The sequence below is a fragment of the Tachysurus vachellii genome, chromosome 11 (genome assembly GCF_030014155.1).
Source record: "Tachysurus vachellii isolate PV-2020 chromosome 11, HZAU_Pvac_v1, whole genome shotgun sequence".
Classification (NCBI taxonomy): Eukaryota; Metazoa; Chordata; class Actinopteri; order Siluriformes; family Bagridae; genus Tachysurus; species Tachysurus vachellii.
In genome coordinates, this window is record NC_083470.1 from 24,431,581 (window position 1) to 24,447,621 (window position 16,041).

General features: G+C 40.2%; 1 protein-coding gene across 5 annotated transcripts; it reads left to right on the forward strand.

Moving 5' to 3' along the window:
* The first annotated feature begins 331 nt into the window (after positions 1–331).
* On the forward strand, positions 332–11,632 carry stx2b (syntaxin 2b). 5 transcript variants are annotated; one of them, XM_060882046.1, is made up of 11 exons: positions 333–647; positions 1,933–2,013; positions 2,273–2,330; positions 3,171–3,245; positions 3,770–3,843; positions 4,547–4,655; positions 6,963–7,036; positions 7,145–7,282; positions 7,857–7,967; positions 9,623–9,783; positions 9,893–11,632. In XM_060882046.1, the coding sequence occupies exons 1-10, from the start codon at positions 618–620 to the stop codon at positions 9,746–9,748; spliced, it is 876 nt and encodes a 291-aa protein (XP_060738029.1). In that variant the 5' UTR covers positions 333–617; the 3' UTR covers positions 9,749–9,783; positions 9,893–11,632. The 5 variants fall into 5 exon arrangements, with proteins under 5 accessions (XP_060738031.1, XP_060738029.1, XP_060738032.1 ...); XM_060882045.1 differs by having other exon boundaries at positions 334–647; positions 2,231–2,330; XM_060882048.1 differs by lacking the exon at positions 3,171–3,245 and having other exon boundaries at positions 332–647; positions 2,231–2,330.
* Positions 11,633–16,041: the final 4,409 nt, after the last annotated feature.

Consider the following 16,041-nt stretch of genomic DNA (forward strand, 5'->3'; position numbering starts at 1 on the left):
ATAGAGACATATATAGAGATAATATGGATATAAATAATATTAAAAGATTTTATATATATATATATATATATATATATATATATATATAGAGAGAGAGAGAGAGAGAGAGAGAGAGAGAGAGAGAGAGATAATATGGATATAAAAAAATAGATTAAAAACTTTTTGCCTTCTATTTATTTATTTATTTATTTTATATATACAATTTAATAATATGACTACAAACTTGAACAAAACTTATTTGTGGCTCTTTTATTTATTTATTCATTTATTTATTTGTTTATTTGACAAACACACCCCCTCACCCTCACCCCACCCCACGCGCGCGCTCATTCCGCCTTGCTCTCGAGAGCAGTGGTGTTTGTGCGCGCGCGCTCTCACTCTGACAGGAACGGTCACTGAGGCGGCTGCGGTTCTAACCGTTACTTTACAACACTTTATATCGGCTAGTTTTCCTATTTAACTGCCATCAAATAACATTTATTTAATAGTTCTTTGTTTGGTTTTTATTGCCTACCCGCTTGTTGATGTGTGACTCGGAGTTGGGATGGAAACGGACCGGTACATCATATTATTAGCATGAAGCTAACTTTTGTTCGTTTGTTCGCTTATTTTGAAACATGAGGGACCGTCTGGCTGAGCTGAAGTCGGTAAGTAAAGTAATATGGAATGCAACAGGTTTTTTTTTTATTGTTTAAAGCCGGGTTTAAATTGTTTTTCGGATTCCATATCCAGGCTGAAGCCCAAACGACGGCCATTTTTTGATCTGTAGTGCACTAAATAGTGAACATGACGCGGTTGTGATCCGTAGTGAATTGCGGTTAATGAAGGAATCAGAGAGTTGTGTAGGATTTGGCCTTGGATGTGTTCGAGTAGCGCAGCTTTTACGCAGCGCGGAGCAGCGCAGGATTTACGCAGGTCGTAGTGAATAATCAACACGACTTATTTAGCCTATGGGGGTTAAGTGACACCCACATTTTTACATACAAACTCAAAAAATACTGACTGTCTGAGTGTCTTACTGACTTTATAACTGAATATCTGACTGTCTGAGTGTCTTACTGACTTTATAACTGAATATCTGACTGTCTGAGTGTCTTACTGACTTTATAACTGAATATCTGACTGTCTGAGTGTTTTACTGACTGATATACTGACTTTATAACTGAATATCTGACTGTCTGACTGTCTTACTGAATGATATACTGACTATATAACATATATAACTGACTATATGACTATATACTGACTATAGAATATTTGACTGCAGTCTGCCCCATGTAGCTGCAGACACTTATTATTGCACCTTGTGGTTAAAAATGGGATCTACAACAAGCATGTGAAAAGGCCTGGCTGCAATCTTGATTGAACATACTGGCACTACTCCTGTCTTGTTAGTTAGAAAGACCAGCTAACACGATGTTACGTCACCAGACACACGTGACATCTTAAAATGCTCAGCACAATGTGGAGAACTTTGACACGGGTGTTCTAATGACATCACGTAACGACACACACGTGCACGTCAACCCACAATATGAACGGAATCGCAAAATTGCCGCAACGTTCACGTGTGACGTATGGAAACGTCTGATGTAATAAGGAGAACTGGATTATGTGCATTCTCGCAACGTCACATACTCGTATCCTCTCGCCTGCAAAGCTATTAGCGCCCTATCTGTCCACTCGCCTCCAAAAGTTTTGCCACCCTACCTCTCCACTCACCTCCAAATGTATTGCCACCCTATCTGTCCACTCGCCTCCAAAAGTATTGCTGACCCATCCATTTGCCACCGAAAGGCATCAGATGTTACGACTATTGCTTCATCAAGCCAACATCAAAGTTTAAAAAATCTAGTTTCCTAATTTTAAAACCCAGGAATTTCTATTTTATTTGAACAAATCAGTAGTGTATTCTATGTTTCCTGAATGTAGGGGAGGCCTAGCGATGAGGAAGATGGCAGCGTCGTGGTTCCAGTGGATCGAGGTGGCTTTATGGAAGGCTTTTTCAGAAAGGTACAGTATGAGCTTAACAAGCATCTTTGTTTACATTTATCACTAAAGTCCTTTATAAATGATGCAGAATTTCGGTCAAATCACCGAACTGTTAACGGACATAGTGTAAGAAATGTAAAATCTAGACAAGTACTATTGATAAAAACATGACAGCAGGTAAATAAAATGTAACTGAATACATAAGATTGTCTGAACAAATTGACTGAATGTGTTTCAGGTGGAGGAAGTAAGGAGCAACATTGATAAAATTTCCTCGCAAGTGAACGAAGTGAAAAAGAAGCACAGTATGATCCTCTCAGCTCCCAACCCTGACGAAAGTGCGTACACACTCAATAATACACACAAAATAAAACCTCCAACTGATGCATGTGTCCCTGCTCCCAAATCAGTTTTAACCGAATATAGCTATCGAAAAGCTTTTTCACTGGAGAAAAAGGGATAAATTTTAATGAGATACAAATGTCTTGATTACTGCGTGTGATTGACGGAAAATAATTTCTGAAACTAATTCATTCTGTTAAGGACATCTGCTTGTTTGTGAACGCAGCACTTTGTGTCATGAAAGCTAATGTACAATGCTCGGTTTGCGTCACAGCACTGGCTTAAGGCATTGTTTCAAATGCGCACACACACACTTGTGCAGTTCAGGCTAAATATACTGTGCTTGTGTACTGAGCAGTAAAAACAGGAAATCACACACACACCCCTAGTGTATACTCCAGGAAACATGCGAAGGAAACCTCTCCTTTCCCGACTTCAAATACACTTATTCATCTGCTTTAAATAGCACCTGTTAAATGCCCCCCCCCCCCCCCACACACACACACACACACAACTAATATATACAACATTCTGCTTAGAGATCTGCCGCTTGTATTTCAACTTCACCAGTGTACATCACGGTGAGATGTAGAAGATGCAGTGAGTGCTCTTTGCCACAGATAACATGCGCTCTGTAGTCTTCGCTCCCGTTGGTAGTCTTTCTTTCACTTGTTATTTCAAATTCAGATTTACAGCTGCTATAACGCAAATGAAAACAAGAACTAACTTGTTTTATGAACATTCTGCACTGACCAAACTCTGATCTACACTCACGTATGTTTTTACTTGTTTAACTCTGCACAACTTAACATCTGATTTCTGTTACCTTTATTTAGGGACCAAAGAGGAGCTCGAGCAGCTGATGGTCGAAATCAAGAAAAATGCCAATGTGGTACGGACCAAACTCAAAAGTAAGTGTGCATGCATGCCTGCGTGTGCATGCATGCCTGCGTGTGCATGCATGCCTGCGTGTGCATGCATGCCTGCGTGTGCGTGCATGCCTGCGTGTGCGTGCATGCCTGCGTGTGCGTGCGAGTGTGTGCGTGCAACCAAGAAGCTTTCTCTCTCTCTCTCTCTCTCTCTCTCTCTCTCTCTCCCTGACATTCTCTCTGTCGAGGGGAGAGGGTAGTTGTGTAATACAATAAGGGTTCAAACCCCTTCTTTGTGGTTTATCCTAATAATAAATGGCATTGTGCATCCATTAGAGAAATCTTTCACTCTGCTGCTACAGGATTACAAACTCCTCACACCTAATTTCAGTTTCCTACCAATGTGCGCATTGTGTGTCATCTGCATGTCATAACAAATGAAACATCTGCACTGGCAAAAGTCAAACACTTCAACTGTACTGTAAAAAAATCGCATTTTCTGCCTGAATAAATTCCAGGCCATAAATGAGGCGTGATGTAATTATTTCTCCTTTCTCTGTCCTCAGCTATGCAGCAGAACTTGCCTGCAGAAGAACAAGCCAACCATGCCTCAGTGGACGAGCGCATCCAGAGAACACAGGTGGGCATCCACATCATCTCAGTAACACTTTGGATCTAAGGACCAAGAAACAGGGGCTTCAGTTTAGGTCCTTGACTTGTTATTAATTAACACTAGAACCAGGAAGGAATCAGAAAATTGTTTTTTATAAATAAAAATAAATGATTTTGAGTATAAAATTAAATAGATTGGGAATAAAGTTGTCAAATTCTGAGAAATTGTCAAAAAAATTACAAGATAAAAGTCACGATATTTTAATACAGGTAACTGTAACACAATGCAAGACTATTTATTATATTATTATATTTAATATTTATTATATCTGAACTCTAGTTCACTATTGTGCGAACCAGTTTTTTTGTGAATGGCCAAACGTGAGCATGCTGCCCTGCAGTAGACTGTCCCTGTCCTCAGCCATGTCCCTGACCAGGATAAAGCACTTGTTGTGATGAATGAGTAAATTAATATTGACATAAAAACATTTTTTATGAATAATGCAATAACATCCCTCATGTCTCAGAGTTAAAATGAAGTGGTGCAGTGTGAACCCATTGGTTTGAAGCTGACTGTGTTGTCTCGCTCTCTCACCATTTCTCTCTTACATGGTCTCTGTCCTTTTCTATATTGTTTCACTTTCTCTCTCTTTTTCTATCTCTCTCTCACTTTCTCTCTTCATCTCTTGCCATTTCTCTCTCTCTCTCTCTCTCTCTCTCTCTCTCTCTAGTACACAGTCATGTCTCGGAAGTTTGTGGAAGTCATGACTGAGTACAACGACGAGCAGGTCTCCTTCAGAGAGCGTAGCAAGTGCAGGATCCAGAGACAGCTGGAGATTAGTGAGACAAACACAGACACGCACACACATACACACACACACACACACACACACACACACATATACACACACACTCCGAAGAGATCATTATCTCACTCACATGCATGTACTTGTAACATTTTTCCTCACCAGACATACCAACATTTAATGCTAGTAGCTTCTGATTTGTGTGTGTGTGCATACAAACACTCACATAAGTCTACTGTCTGCTAGAATTAGCTGCTAATCACTGTAGTGGGTGGAGTATATTAAAGACGGTACTGACAATTTGTCTCAATGATGCCGGGAATCTGTCTGTGTGGGATCTGCCGGGAATCTGTCTGTCTGTACTGTCTGTGTGGGAGGGTCCCTGGTATAATCTTGTATAAAACAAGCTCAAATGAGATAAAAACGTAAATGGAAATGTACCCGGAAATGTAGTGCTGTCACTCCCCCGTCAATCGCAGTGACACGAGCCAACGGTCACGTGTGAGGACGAGGGCAGATGGCACTTACTTCAAAGTGTGGCACATCAGCATTTTGAAAAGATGCTGCAGTTAGCGTCACACGTCTCAGAGGAAGCCGCTGTGATGGGAAAGAGACAGCTAATTGGTAGGAATTGTAAAATGACCACGTTAAAATTTTAATTCAAGAAAAAATTCCTAGAGTTTGGTGGATGAGGATCTATCTAGGATTTTGCAACACTCACACTGATCTTGATATTGACTCACAATATGAAGATGTGTCCACACAGGGAGTAGTTGTGAGTCAGTGTGTGTGTGTGTGTGTGTGTGTCCCAGCAGGAGCTGTTTAATTAGGTCCTCGTTCGGCATGTGACACATGAGACTGCTTTTCTGTCACCAGAGACCATGTTGTGGGCGTTTCCTCGGTAACACAAGACTGGAGAGTCAGATAGTCCTCGCCACAGTGGGCTGACAGAAGGGTCATGTGACTCAGGCTGTATTTCTGCTCTAGGCCAGGGGTGTTGTTAAAAGTGTGCTGGGGTATCATGTGATTTACAGTATAACCAGGTCCATGAATACAGTATTAATCCAGCACCCAACTGATGTGTGTCATACAGTTGGCTTGATATGAGAAATTCAATATTCAGTCATTTGTATGATCAATGTGTCTATTTTTCTTTGCCAGATTATTTTTTTTTTCTCTAATTTTGTTAAACTCAAATATAGACGCATCTAATTCAGAAGTCATGGACTGTCAATCAGTGCTAAGTGTAATTACAGTCTTAATTTTAGTCCTAAAGTGTTCCCACCATCGCTATAGCAAAGTAGGTGACATTAATATTCAATATTCGATATAATGTCAATATTTCCCAGTTGCCTAGCAGTATTTATACTAGTGGTGTAAATCTCAGGTCTCCACATGATGTTACACGATACAATTTCTATTTTATGACGCGATAAGGTTCAATTAGCAGCCTCTGATCGATACGTCTAATATAAGACTTTTAATATTCCGAAAATAAATGACACGGAGAAGGACTACGAGCATCAAAAGCATTTTAATCTTCAGTGAATTCACTGACTAATTTTTGCAGATCCATTCTCAGAATAAGATTTATAACTTAGACGAATTACCCAAATATGCTGGATGTCACACAATCAAGTGTGTGTTATGTAGATAAACAAGAGCTGTGAGCATCCCCTCATGTCCCCACAGTTTCTCCCTGCAATCCTCTTTCCCTTGTTTCTTTTCCCTCCCCAGAGTGTAACAGGAAACCTTCCCAGCGGGAGCAGCATTGAGCTTTAACAAATATTGTGTGTTTATCACTTAGATCATGCTGGTTACAGTTGAATCACGTTTTCTATGTCTGGGGAGCAGGGGAGGAAAGACAAAATGAAGAGAATTCTCCCCATCATAGCTGTGTGTTGTGTTTGTGCATATGCGTGCATATATGTGTGTGTGTGTGTGTGTGTGTGTGTGTATATGTGTGTACACGCACGTGGTTATAGACATATAGGTTTTGGTTATGCTATTGTTCTACCTCTTGACTTTCTGCATTTCCCAGCTGAATAAACACAAGTCCTGCAGGGTTAAGTTTCTCCCTCCCTCCCTCTCTCTCACTCACACACACTGTCTCTCTCTCTCACACTCACACACACACAAACACACACAAACATCAGGGACACAATAGTATTACATACAGTTAGTTCATATATATATATATATATATATATATATATATATATATATATATATATATATATATATAAACTTAATATATAAACATATATTAAACTCACAGATTATATACATATCGGAGATGTGTATCATTCAGAGTTTATATGTTTGTTGTGTGTTCTTTCAGCTGGAAAGAGGACCACCAATGAGGAACTGGAGGAAATGCTGGAGAGCGGTAACCCCTCCATTTTTACCTCAGATGTGAGTCTGATGAACTGGAGTATTGAATATGTTATTAAAACTGTTAGACCGTTATAACACCCTCTCTCTCTCTCTGTGTGTGTGTCTCTGTGTGTCTCTCTCTCTCAGATCATTTTGGACTCACAGATCACCCGACAGGCACTGAACGAGATTGAGTCAAGGCACAAAGACATCATACGGCTTGAGTCCAGCATCAAAGAGCTCCACAACATGTTTATGGACATGGCTATGCTCGTAGAGACACAGGTGGAGCCCTTCATTAATCAGTGTATATTGATTTAACAATGTATATTTATCAATCCTGGCGATCTAAAGCTGGAGCAGTGGTGGCTTAAGCGGTTAAGGCTCTGAGTTGTTACCCTTTCCTCTAGGGGCACTGTATCATGGCTGACCCTGCTTTCTGACCCCGATTTCCAAAAATTAAGATATGCAAAAAAAGTATTTCACCGTGCTGTAATGTTTGACTGCTTCAAAGCAAAGTTATAACTTCTCATAACACATGAGGACGTGAATGGGCTTTGGGGGCGTGTTTATAAAATGACTGACCGGAGGCCAATCCTAATACAAACAATCAGAACAGTTAGCTGAAAATATCATGTCTTATCGTTTGGATCAATTTTTGTATGTATACTGTATATAATTGCTCTGGATTTTCAGTAAAATGTGAGACTATATTATATATGTTAGTATATAGTATTTAAGCTCCCTACATAAAGCAATACATGGAATAACGTAAGTAAAGTTTCTGAAGTTAACTGGCTAAAAGTAATACAGGTGAATTTTTGTTGATTAATTTAAGTTTTTGGAATTTTCTTTACAGGGTGACATGATCGACAACATTGAGAACAACGTAAGGAACGCGGTGGAGTATGTAGGCAAAGCCAACGAGGAGGTGAAGAAAGCTGTGAGGTATCAGAAGAGCGCCCGCCGGGTATGAAAAACACCCACATACACACACACACACACACATGTATACACTTTCAACAGGTTTAAACAAGTCCCAACATACCTGCATGGTGGCTTTGATCATTTTAACCTGCACTTAAACTGCTTCTATCTTCTATTTCTTGACTAAAAACCAAAACTCGGCATGTGCAGTTAATCAGTTAAAGGGTGTATAGTGATCTTTCTCTCTCACACATTTATATATCGTCGCAGTCGTGCGGAATCCTCGTATCTCCAAAACCGTTATTTTTCAGGAAATGAAAAAAACGCGTACCTTATCTGCAGTGCACAGGGTTTAGTCCGCGTTGCAGTGGATTGTCTTGCGCTAAATTCCTGTCCTCAGACGAGCACCAGAACTAGCGGGGGTCAAGATTTTTTTTCTTTGAGCCCAGTGTTTTGAAGACATTTACCTCAGAAGACGTGTTGATTCGTTGCGACTCTTATTAAGGAGAAATATGCCGCGAAGCTCTCCCACGGAGTGAGGAAGAGGTGGACAGTTGAAGTGTCCAATGGAGTTATGAGATTTGTGCTCAAGCTATTTTCAAGACTTTAGATTGGTTAATAACTTGTAAAAATAACAGACCCACGTGGGGACTGACCAATAGCATCGATATGTGAAAAAATATGAAATTGACCAAATTTGGACATACGAGGTTTCCGCCCGACAGCGACGAGATAGAGAGAGATGTATATACACACACACATAGCCTCTTAAGTCCATATATAGAAATATGACTGTGTGTGTGGCCATAAACAGGAATGTGGGGGTGTCTTTTAAAGTCTTTGAGTAAATTTATTAATTAATTTATTTGAGTAAATTATTTGTGAACTTCTCTACACATTTTCCAGCCAGCTATTATGAGCTGTCCTGACAGGATTTAATAATTTAAGAATTCAAGAGTTCATTTTTTTTTTTTTAGATCCTAAATGTCAATACTAATAATATTCCTTTTTTCCTAATGCTAACCAGTTAGTTAGGAATTTTGTTATTAAAGATATTTAAATCACAAATACCGATAATCCTATCTGCTTTTGTTTGCTTGCTAGCTAACCTGACAGGATTTTATATCTAATACTTAGTTTTAAAATCATATTCTTAAATATTCATAATCCTGACTGCCAACGTTAGCTAGCTGGCAAACCTGAGCTTAACCTGAAAGGATTTCTGAATTATTTTGAGTCATATTTATAAATAAATATACGCTATTTTATGCTAAGGCTAGCTAGCTGGCTAACATAAGGTAACAAAGCAAGATTTCATACCTAGATTTTTAGCTCATATTCATAAATATTCATAATCATCACTGTTATTTTATGTCAGCTAGCTACTAAAATGTGACTTCTCTGGGATTTTATAAATTCTAATAATTTTAAGACATAAATTGGTCATAATCCTCACAGCTGATAGTTTAGCTTGCTAACCTAAGCTAAGCTGACAGAGAGAAACCAAGCTACTTTTGTGTGCTTGGTGATTTATTAATAAATATGTAATGAAATGAGTCTTACTCATTTAAATATTGACTCGCCTCACTGTGAGACACACCCACTGGAATCCTAAGCAGATTATTATTTATTATCATGATGAGGAAATGTAAGCAGCACGTACTTTCAGTCGGTTTTGTTTTTATATATTCTGGACAGAAATATATCATCCTGGCTGTGATCCTGCTGGCGATAATCTGTGTTCTAGCGCTAATCATCGGCCTTTCCGTGGGCCTGCCATCTAAATCGACCTCCTCCATTACTTCATCAACCAATCCCGCTTAAGCATGACTCCTGTACTAACACACTGACCACGCAGAGTATGTATTTCCTCATGTAAACTCATATTTATGCCTGACTTGTGGATGAAATATTTACAACCATTTTCTCTTTTTTCATTCATTCATTTTATTTATTTATTTTTTTTAGAAAATTGTGTATGTTGCCATTTGCGGATCGGCGTGCCTCCTTCTTCTGCTCATCGTGATCGTCGGAGTGTTTGCTAGTTAGCCGTCAATGCTCCAACCAGAGAACTTCAGAACCTTCTGAGCTTAGCTAAAAGATTTGTATTTAACCGTTTTGCTATCTCATTTCTTACGTCAAAGAAGAACTTTTCAACATTTCTCCAGGAGCTGAGATTTAATACTTTGTTACTGTGATGTTTTGCCATAGACATTTGTGGACAGGTTTTTTTTTTTTTTTTTTTTGATGATCTATAAGCTTTTGAGATCTGGATTCCCGAAAGGGCTACGTTTACTTTTCCTTGTCATCACCACACACACACACACCAAGTTGTTACTGTTGTGTGATGCCTATTATGGGTGTAAAACAACATTTTTGGCCAAAAATAAAATAAACACGATGCATGCGATTTAGGTAACGATTAAGACATCATTGGTGGCTTTAATTTACTACAAGCTAAAGAAACTTGTAGCTACTAATTAAAAAAAAACATCAAAGTGAGGTCAATGTTTGAATGTGTCATTTTATGCTTTAGCAGATAAAAAAAATAATACCTTGACTTGTGTTAGTTAGGTGTTGGGCTACCACAAGCCACCAGTGCTCCTTAGTATCGATTCTTTAAGTCACTGGAACTGTACAGGAGAGATGAACACCAGTCCTTCCAGAAGATCTTCCCTGAGTCCCCCTTAAAATTCCCTTTAAGTTTGGCGCTGGTTAGTGTGAAGACCGTAGCATACGATTGACATCTTTGTCGATCTGTTCAGTGGGCCTTCATGCTTGGCGAATGTGGGCAGAATCGTCCTGTAAAAGACCCAATAAAGAAATGCGATATGTCCAAAGAGATGATTTCTTTTCCTTTAAGCGGACAAATGTAGACAAACCATTGTAATTAAAATAAATAAGTGCCCCCCCCAAACCCTACAGAATAACACAGCTAACCATTTTTCTTTTAATTCATCACACAGATTGTTAAAATGAACTGATTTCCATTTTTAATATCTTGCACAGCTTGGCAGTTTTCTGTGGAAGCTGTATAATTCGCTTCAAATTCTCGTCATTTACGCTTGCAGTTTGCATTCTATGCAAACTGCCAGCTCCACTCATTCTTTTCTTGCTAAGTCCATTAGCTATTTAGCTACAAGAACAAAAATAACAGAGAAAACTTCAGATGCTTCAGCTTGTCTTGGGTGATTTGCTGGTTAACTTCACGCGTGATGCGTTTTTTTGTCATTCGTGATATTTCTTGCTAAGAGCTACAATACGATATGTAACGTCGCTCTCTCACTGCCTCGTGAGGTCTGACCGAAGGCCGCGGATGTTGACACGATCCAGACAAGTGCACTTAATACCGTAGCTCAGAAAACACGCACCAAGTGCACTTAATATTCAGCCAAATGTTCAGAAGCCAACGCTGAGATGCCTTTAATGATGAGATGAGTAACATCAAGGTGCACAGATTCACAGCTCACTTTACATGCTTCCATGTTGTATCATGTGAAATTTACACATCAGGTGTACACATCAGAACATCAGAACAGGCTGGAAGTTGGACAAAGACGGTAGTGTTTATATATTTATAGAGATGGAAGGCTGATATCAGACCTGTGAACGTTTGTGAGAATTTCTTGTATGTACTGAATGGTCCTATCGTCATGAATTATGTATGTAAAAGTCAATTTCTGTAATTAAAATGAAATTGTGCCTTCATGTGCCTTCTGTTCTTGTGTCAAAATTAACCACAAGATATTGCATATACATAAATACGTGTACACTGTATATACACACACACACACACTCATCGTGAGCAACTGTGTGTGACAAAGTAGAGGCAGGTGCAGGAACACATGAGGAACTCTGTCTCTCTCTCTCTTTTTTTCTTTCTCACACAAACACACACATGGCAGGATAATAAACACACACACTCTCCTGACCCATAAAGCTGACGCTAGAACTGAGGTGTAAACGAAAGACGCGGTTCCATCAGGATAGAGCACTTGTACTACGTAAGTGAAATATTCTCATTTTCATCCCTTTACTATGACTAAATCCTCCAAATCTTTTTTTCTGTAATTTAATGTATAACCTGTACAGCCGGTGATGTATAAACGATGTTGAATGGAATTTGTGGATCTTGTGAGCTTTCAGGATGAATAAAATGTGGTTGTTGTGATCCTTAAGACTTCAAATTTAAAGCAAGGAACATGAGGACAGAGCGTGTTTTCAGGAGTCGAGGCGAGTCGAGTGGCGTTTTTTTCGAACGTCTCACGTGGCAGTTCTCTCAGGATTCACGTGAAGACCTTTTGTAGACTTATCATTCGCTCGCTTTATTCTGGTCAGGATTGCTGTGGCTCTGGGAACACTGGACCTAAGGAGGGAATATGTGCACACATTCAGTCACATTCAGTCAGAGGAATAGCAATTTAGAATGTCCAGTACACTAAATGGTGTGTTTTTTGAAGGTGGGAGGAATCTGGAGAACCCAGAGGAACCTCACATTAGACACAAGGAGAATTCGAGTTTACACACACAGAGTTTTACATCAGTGCAGGATTTACAGGATGGTCACAGAACAATCAGTACAGTGTGTGTGTGCGCGCATTTCCATCTTGTGGTCATGACCATAATTTCCAGTATGGGCAGTGCCCTCTGTCTCATTTCCGTCTTCCTAAGGCTGGGTTCATTACTTTAGAGCTCTTTCCCAGATGTAGTGAACATAACCCAGGACACCAAGAAAAGAATTTATATGATGATATTTATTTGTACGATATGATGCAGAACTAGCAGATAACCATATAATACTGCTGTAATAAAAACACACATGTAGAAGCATTTATAAACTTCCAGAAGATCTTAAAAAGACAGCCGTTGTAGCTGTACACAAGGTTTCAATTTTTAACCTCTGATTATGGTCTGGGGGCACGGTGGCTTAGTGGTTAGCACGTTCTCCTCACACCTCCAGGGTTGGGGGTTCGATTCCCGCCTCCGCCTTGTGTGTGTGGAGTTTGCATGTTCTCCCTGTGCCTCGGGGTTTCCTCCGGGTACTCCGGTTTCCTCCCCCGGTCCAAAGACATGCATGGTAGGTTGATTGGCATCTCTGGAAAATTGTCCTTAGTGTGTGATTGTGTGAGTGAATGAGAGAGTGTGTGTGTGCCCTGCGATGGGTTGGCACTCCGTCCAGGGTGTATCCTGCCTTGATGCCCGATGACGCCTGAGACGCACAGGCTCCCCGTGACCCGAGGTAGTTCGGATAAGCGGTAGAAAATGAATGAGTGAGTGAGTGATTATGGTCTTGAGTTTTGATCGTTGTGAGTCAGACTCTGAATCCCTGACACTGATCCATCTTCTAATGGGAAAAATACCTGTTATGAGTTTATAATCCCAAATTAGCTTCTTCCGTTAATATCTGGTTTCCTTTCAGAGCTAGATTTATAGACGATGCTGTACATGTTTTAGGCCTTATATAGGAACTGTAAATACTTATGAAATGATTATTAATTCTCTTCCACACAACACACACCTCAAATATTAGCAATTGAGTTTGTGTGAGTCGCACACGACGTTTGATTAAGCGTGAGCACCCAGTAATTTAGACAGGGTTTTTCTACTTACTAGCATATAGCAAACCAGCTAGCTACTTCAGCCAGTGTTAGCCAGACCAGGCTAATTTGAATGGATTTTACCACAGGAAAAAAATTACAATTTTTTAATCCTCTCTTAAAGGTTTTCCTCTGTTATGAGCCGTATAGGTTTGCTAGCTATTCGTTCTTAGCACGCTTAACAGCTTCTCTATTAACAAGCTAGCAAATCTGGTCAGTCGTCATGGAGTAGTCGGCTAAGTTAACTTTAAACAAATTATATGTTATATTTTTGAAAAAAATCAATGATAAATATGACCCTAATGTATATTTCATTTGCATGGTCTCTAAGGGCTCATGTAACAAACTTCACTTGACCTAATAAAATCTTGGCCTGGTCATTAAAACCACACAAGGATTCTCCCATGGGGAAATGGCAAGGGGAAGGGGAAGTCAATGTGTGTGTGTGTGTGTGTGTGTGTGTGTGTGTGTGTGTGTGTGTGTGTGTGTGTGTGTGTGTGTGTAAAACAATATTGGAACAATATTAATCTGCTTTCTTAGGATAGCTGCGTAACGCAGCGTCCGTGCTTGCGTAACAGTTTGGATGTACAGGGATTAATAATCACACAGAGGGGCTTCAAGGGCAGTGTGTTGTGGGGAAACATGGAGTTGTGCAGTATTTGTCTGGAGCACAGTGAGAGTGTAGATTATCTGTAGGTTATGGATTAATGTACACTTTGCAGCAGCACTGATATGTGAGGATTAAAATCATGTGTAGATTATGTGTAGATTACGAGATTACGTTTGTGGATCGTGCTGAACGTACAGTATGACTCTGCTGTGTGACCTATGATGAAAAAATTGGGTTTACAAAAATGTGTATGTGTGTTTGTGTGTTTGTGTGTGTGTGTGTGTGTGTGTGTGTGTGCTAAGAAGTACCAGGGAGCTCTACCTCCGCTGTGTGTGTGTGTGTGTGTGTGTGTACTAAGAAGTATGGGAAGCTCTACCTCGCTGTGTGTGTGTGTGTGGGTGTGTGTGTACTAAGAAGTACCAGGAAGCTCTATCTCCACTGTGTGTGTGTGTGTGTGTCTGTGTGTCTGTGTGTGTGTGTGTACTAAGAAGTACCAGGAAGCTCTACCTTGCTGTGTGTGTATGTGTATGTGTATGTGTGTGTGTGTGTGTGTGTGTGTGTGTGTGTGTGTGTGTGTGTACTAAGAAGTACCAGGAAGCTCTACCTTGCTGTTTGTGTGTATGTGTATGTGTATGTGTGTGTGTGTGTGTGTGTGTGTGTGTGTGTGTGTGTACTAAGAAGTACAGGAAGCTCTACCTCACTGTGTGTGTGTGTGTGTATGTATGTGTGTGTGTGTGTGTGTGCTAAGAAGTACCAGGAAGCTCTATCTCCGCTGTGTGTGTGTGTGTACTAAGAAGTACCAGGAAGCTCTACCTTGCTGTGTGTGTGTGTGTGTGTGTGTGTGTATATGTGTATGTGTGTGTGTGTGTACTAAGAAGTACCAGGAAGCTCTATCTCCGCTGTGTGTCTATGTACTAAGAAGTACCAGGAAGCTCTACCTTGCTCTGTGTGTGTGTGTGTGTGTGCGTGTGTGTGTGTATGTGTACTAAGAAGTACGGGAAGCTCTACCTCGCTGTGTGTGTGTGTGTGTGTGTGTGTGTGTGTATGTGTGTGTATGTGTGTGTGTATACTAAGAAGTACCAGGAAGCTCTACCTTGCTGTATGTGTGTGTGTACTAAGAAGTACCAGGAAGCTCTACCTCGTTCTGTGTGTGTGTGTGTGTGTGTGTGTGTGTGTGTGTGTGTGTGTGTGTGTGTGTGTACTAAGAAGTACGGGAAGCTCTACCTCGCTGTGTGTGTGTGTGTGTGTGTGTGTGTGTGTATGTGTGTGTGTGTGTGTGTGTGTGTGTGTGTGTATGTGTGTGTGTGTGTACTAAGAAGTACCAGGAAGCTCTACCTCCACTGTGTGTGTGTGTGTGTGTGTGTACTATGAAGTACTATAAACCTTATTTAAATTAATCCCAGACCACAGCGAAAGCACCAGGAACCCAAAGAACTAGGTTTAGTGTGCAGTTGAAATCAGACTATACGACATCATTTCAGATGATGCTTCAGCTCTGGGTTTTATCTTAGTGAACAACATGTGTATCGATGTTTCAGGACATGATGGGAGCTGACAGGCAGTCTAAAGTGGAGCTGATGCTCAAGCAGTCGCTGAAGGAGCTACTCTGGATCCAGAAGCAGCTGTCACTCATCGCTAATGCGAGCAATGGACCAGTGGAGACGAAGGTGAAGGTGACTGTGACTGTCACACCTTATACATACAGAATAAACCTTCATACACTCATGTGATGCCCTGTGATGTCTGAGGAGAGGAGTGTATATCCATATGTGGGTTTTTTCTTTCTTTCTTTTTTTTTAAATCATATGATAGTGGTTGTTGTTAAAATCAACAAGTATGAGTGATGTTATGGATATAGAGTGATGTAAAGGATATGGGTATAGAATTATGGGTATAGAGTGATGTTATGG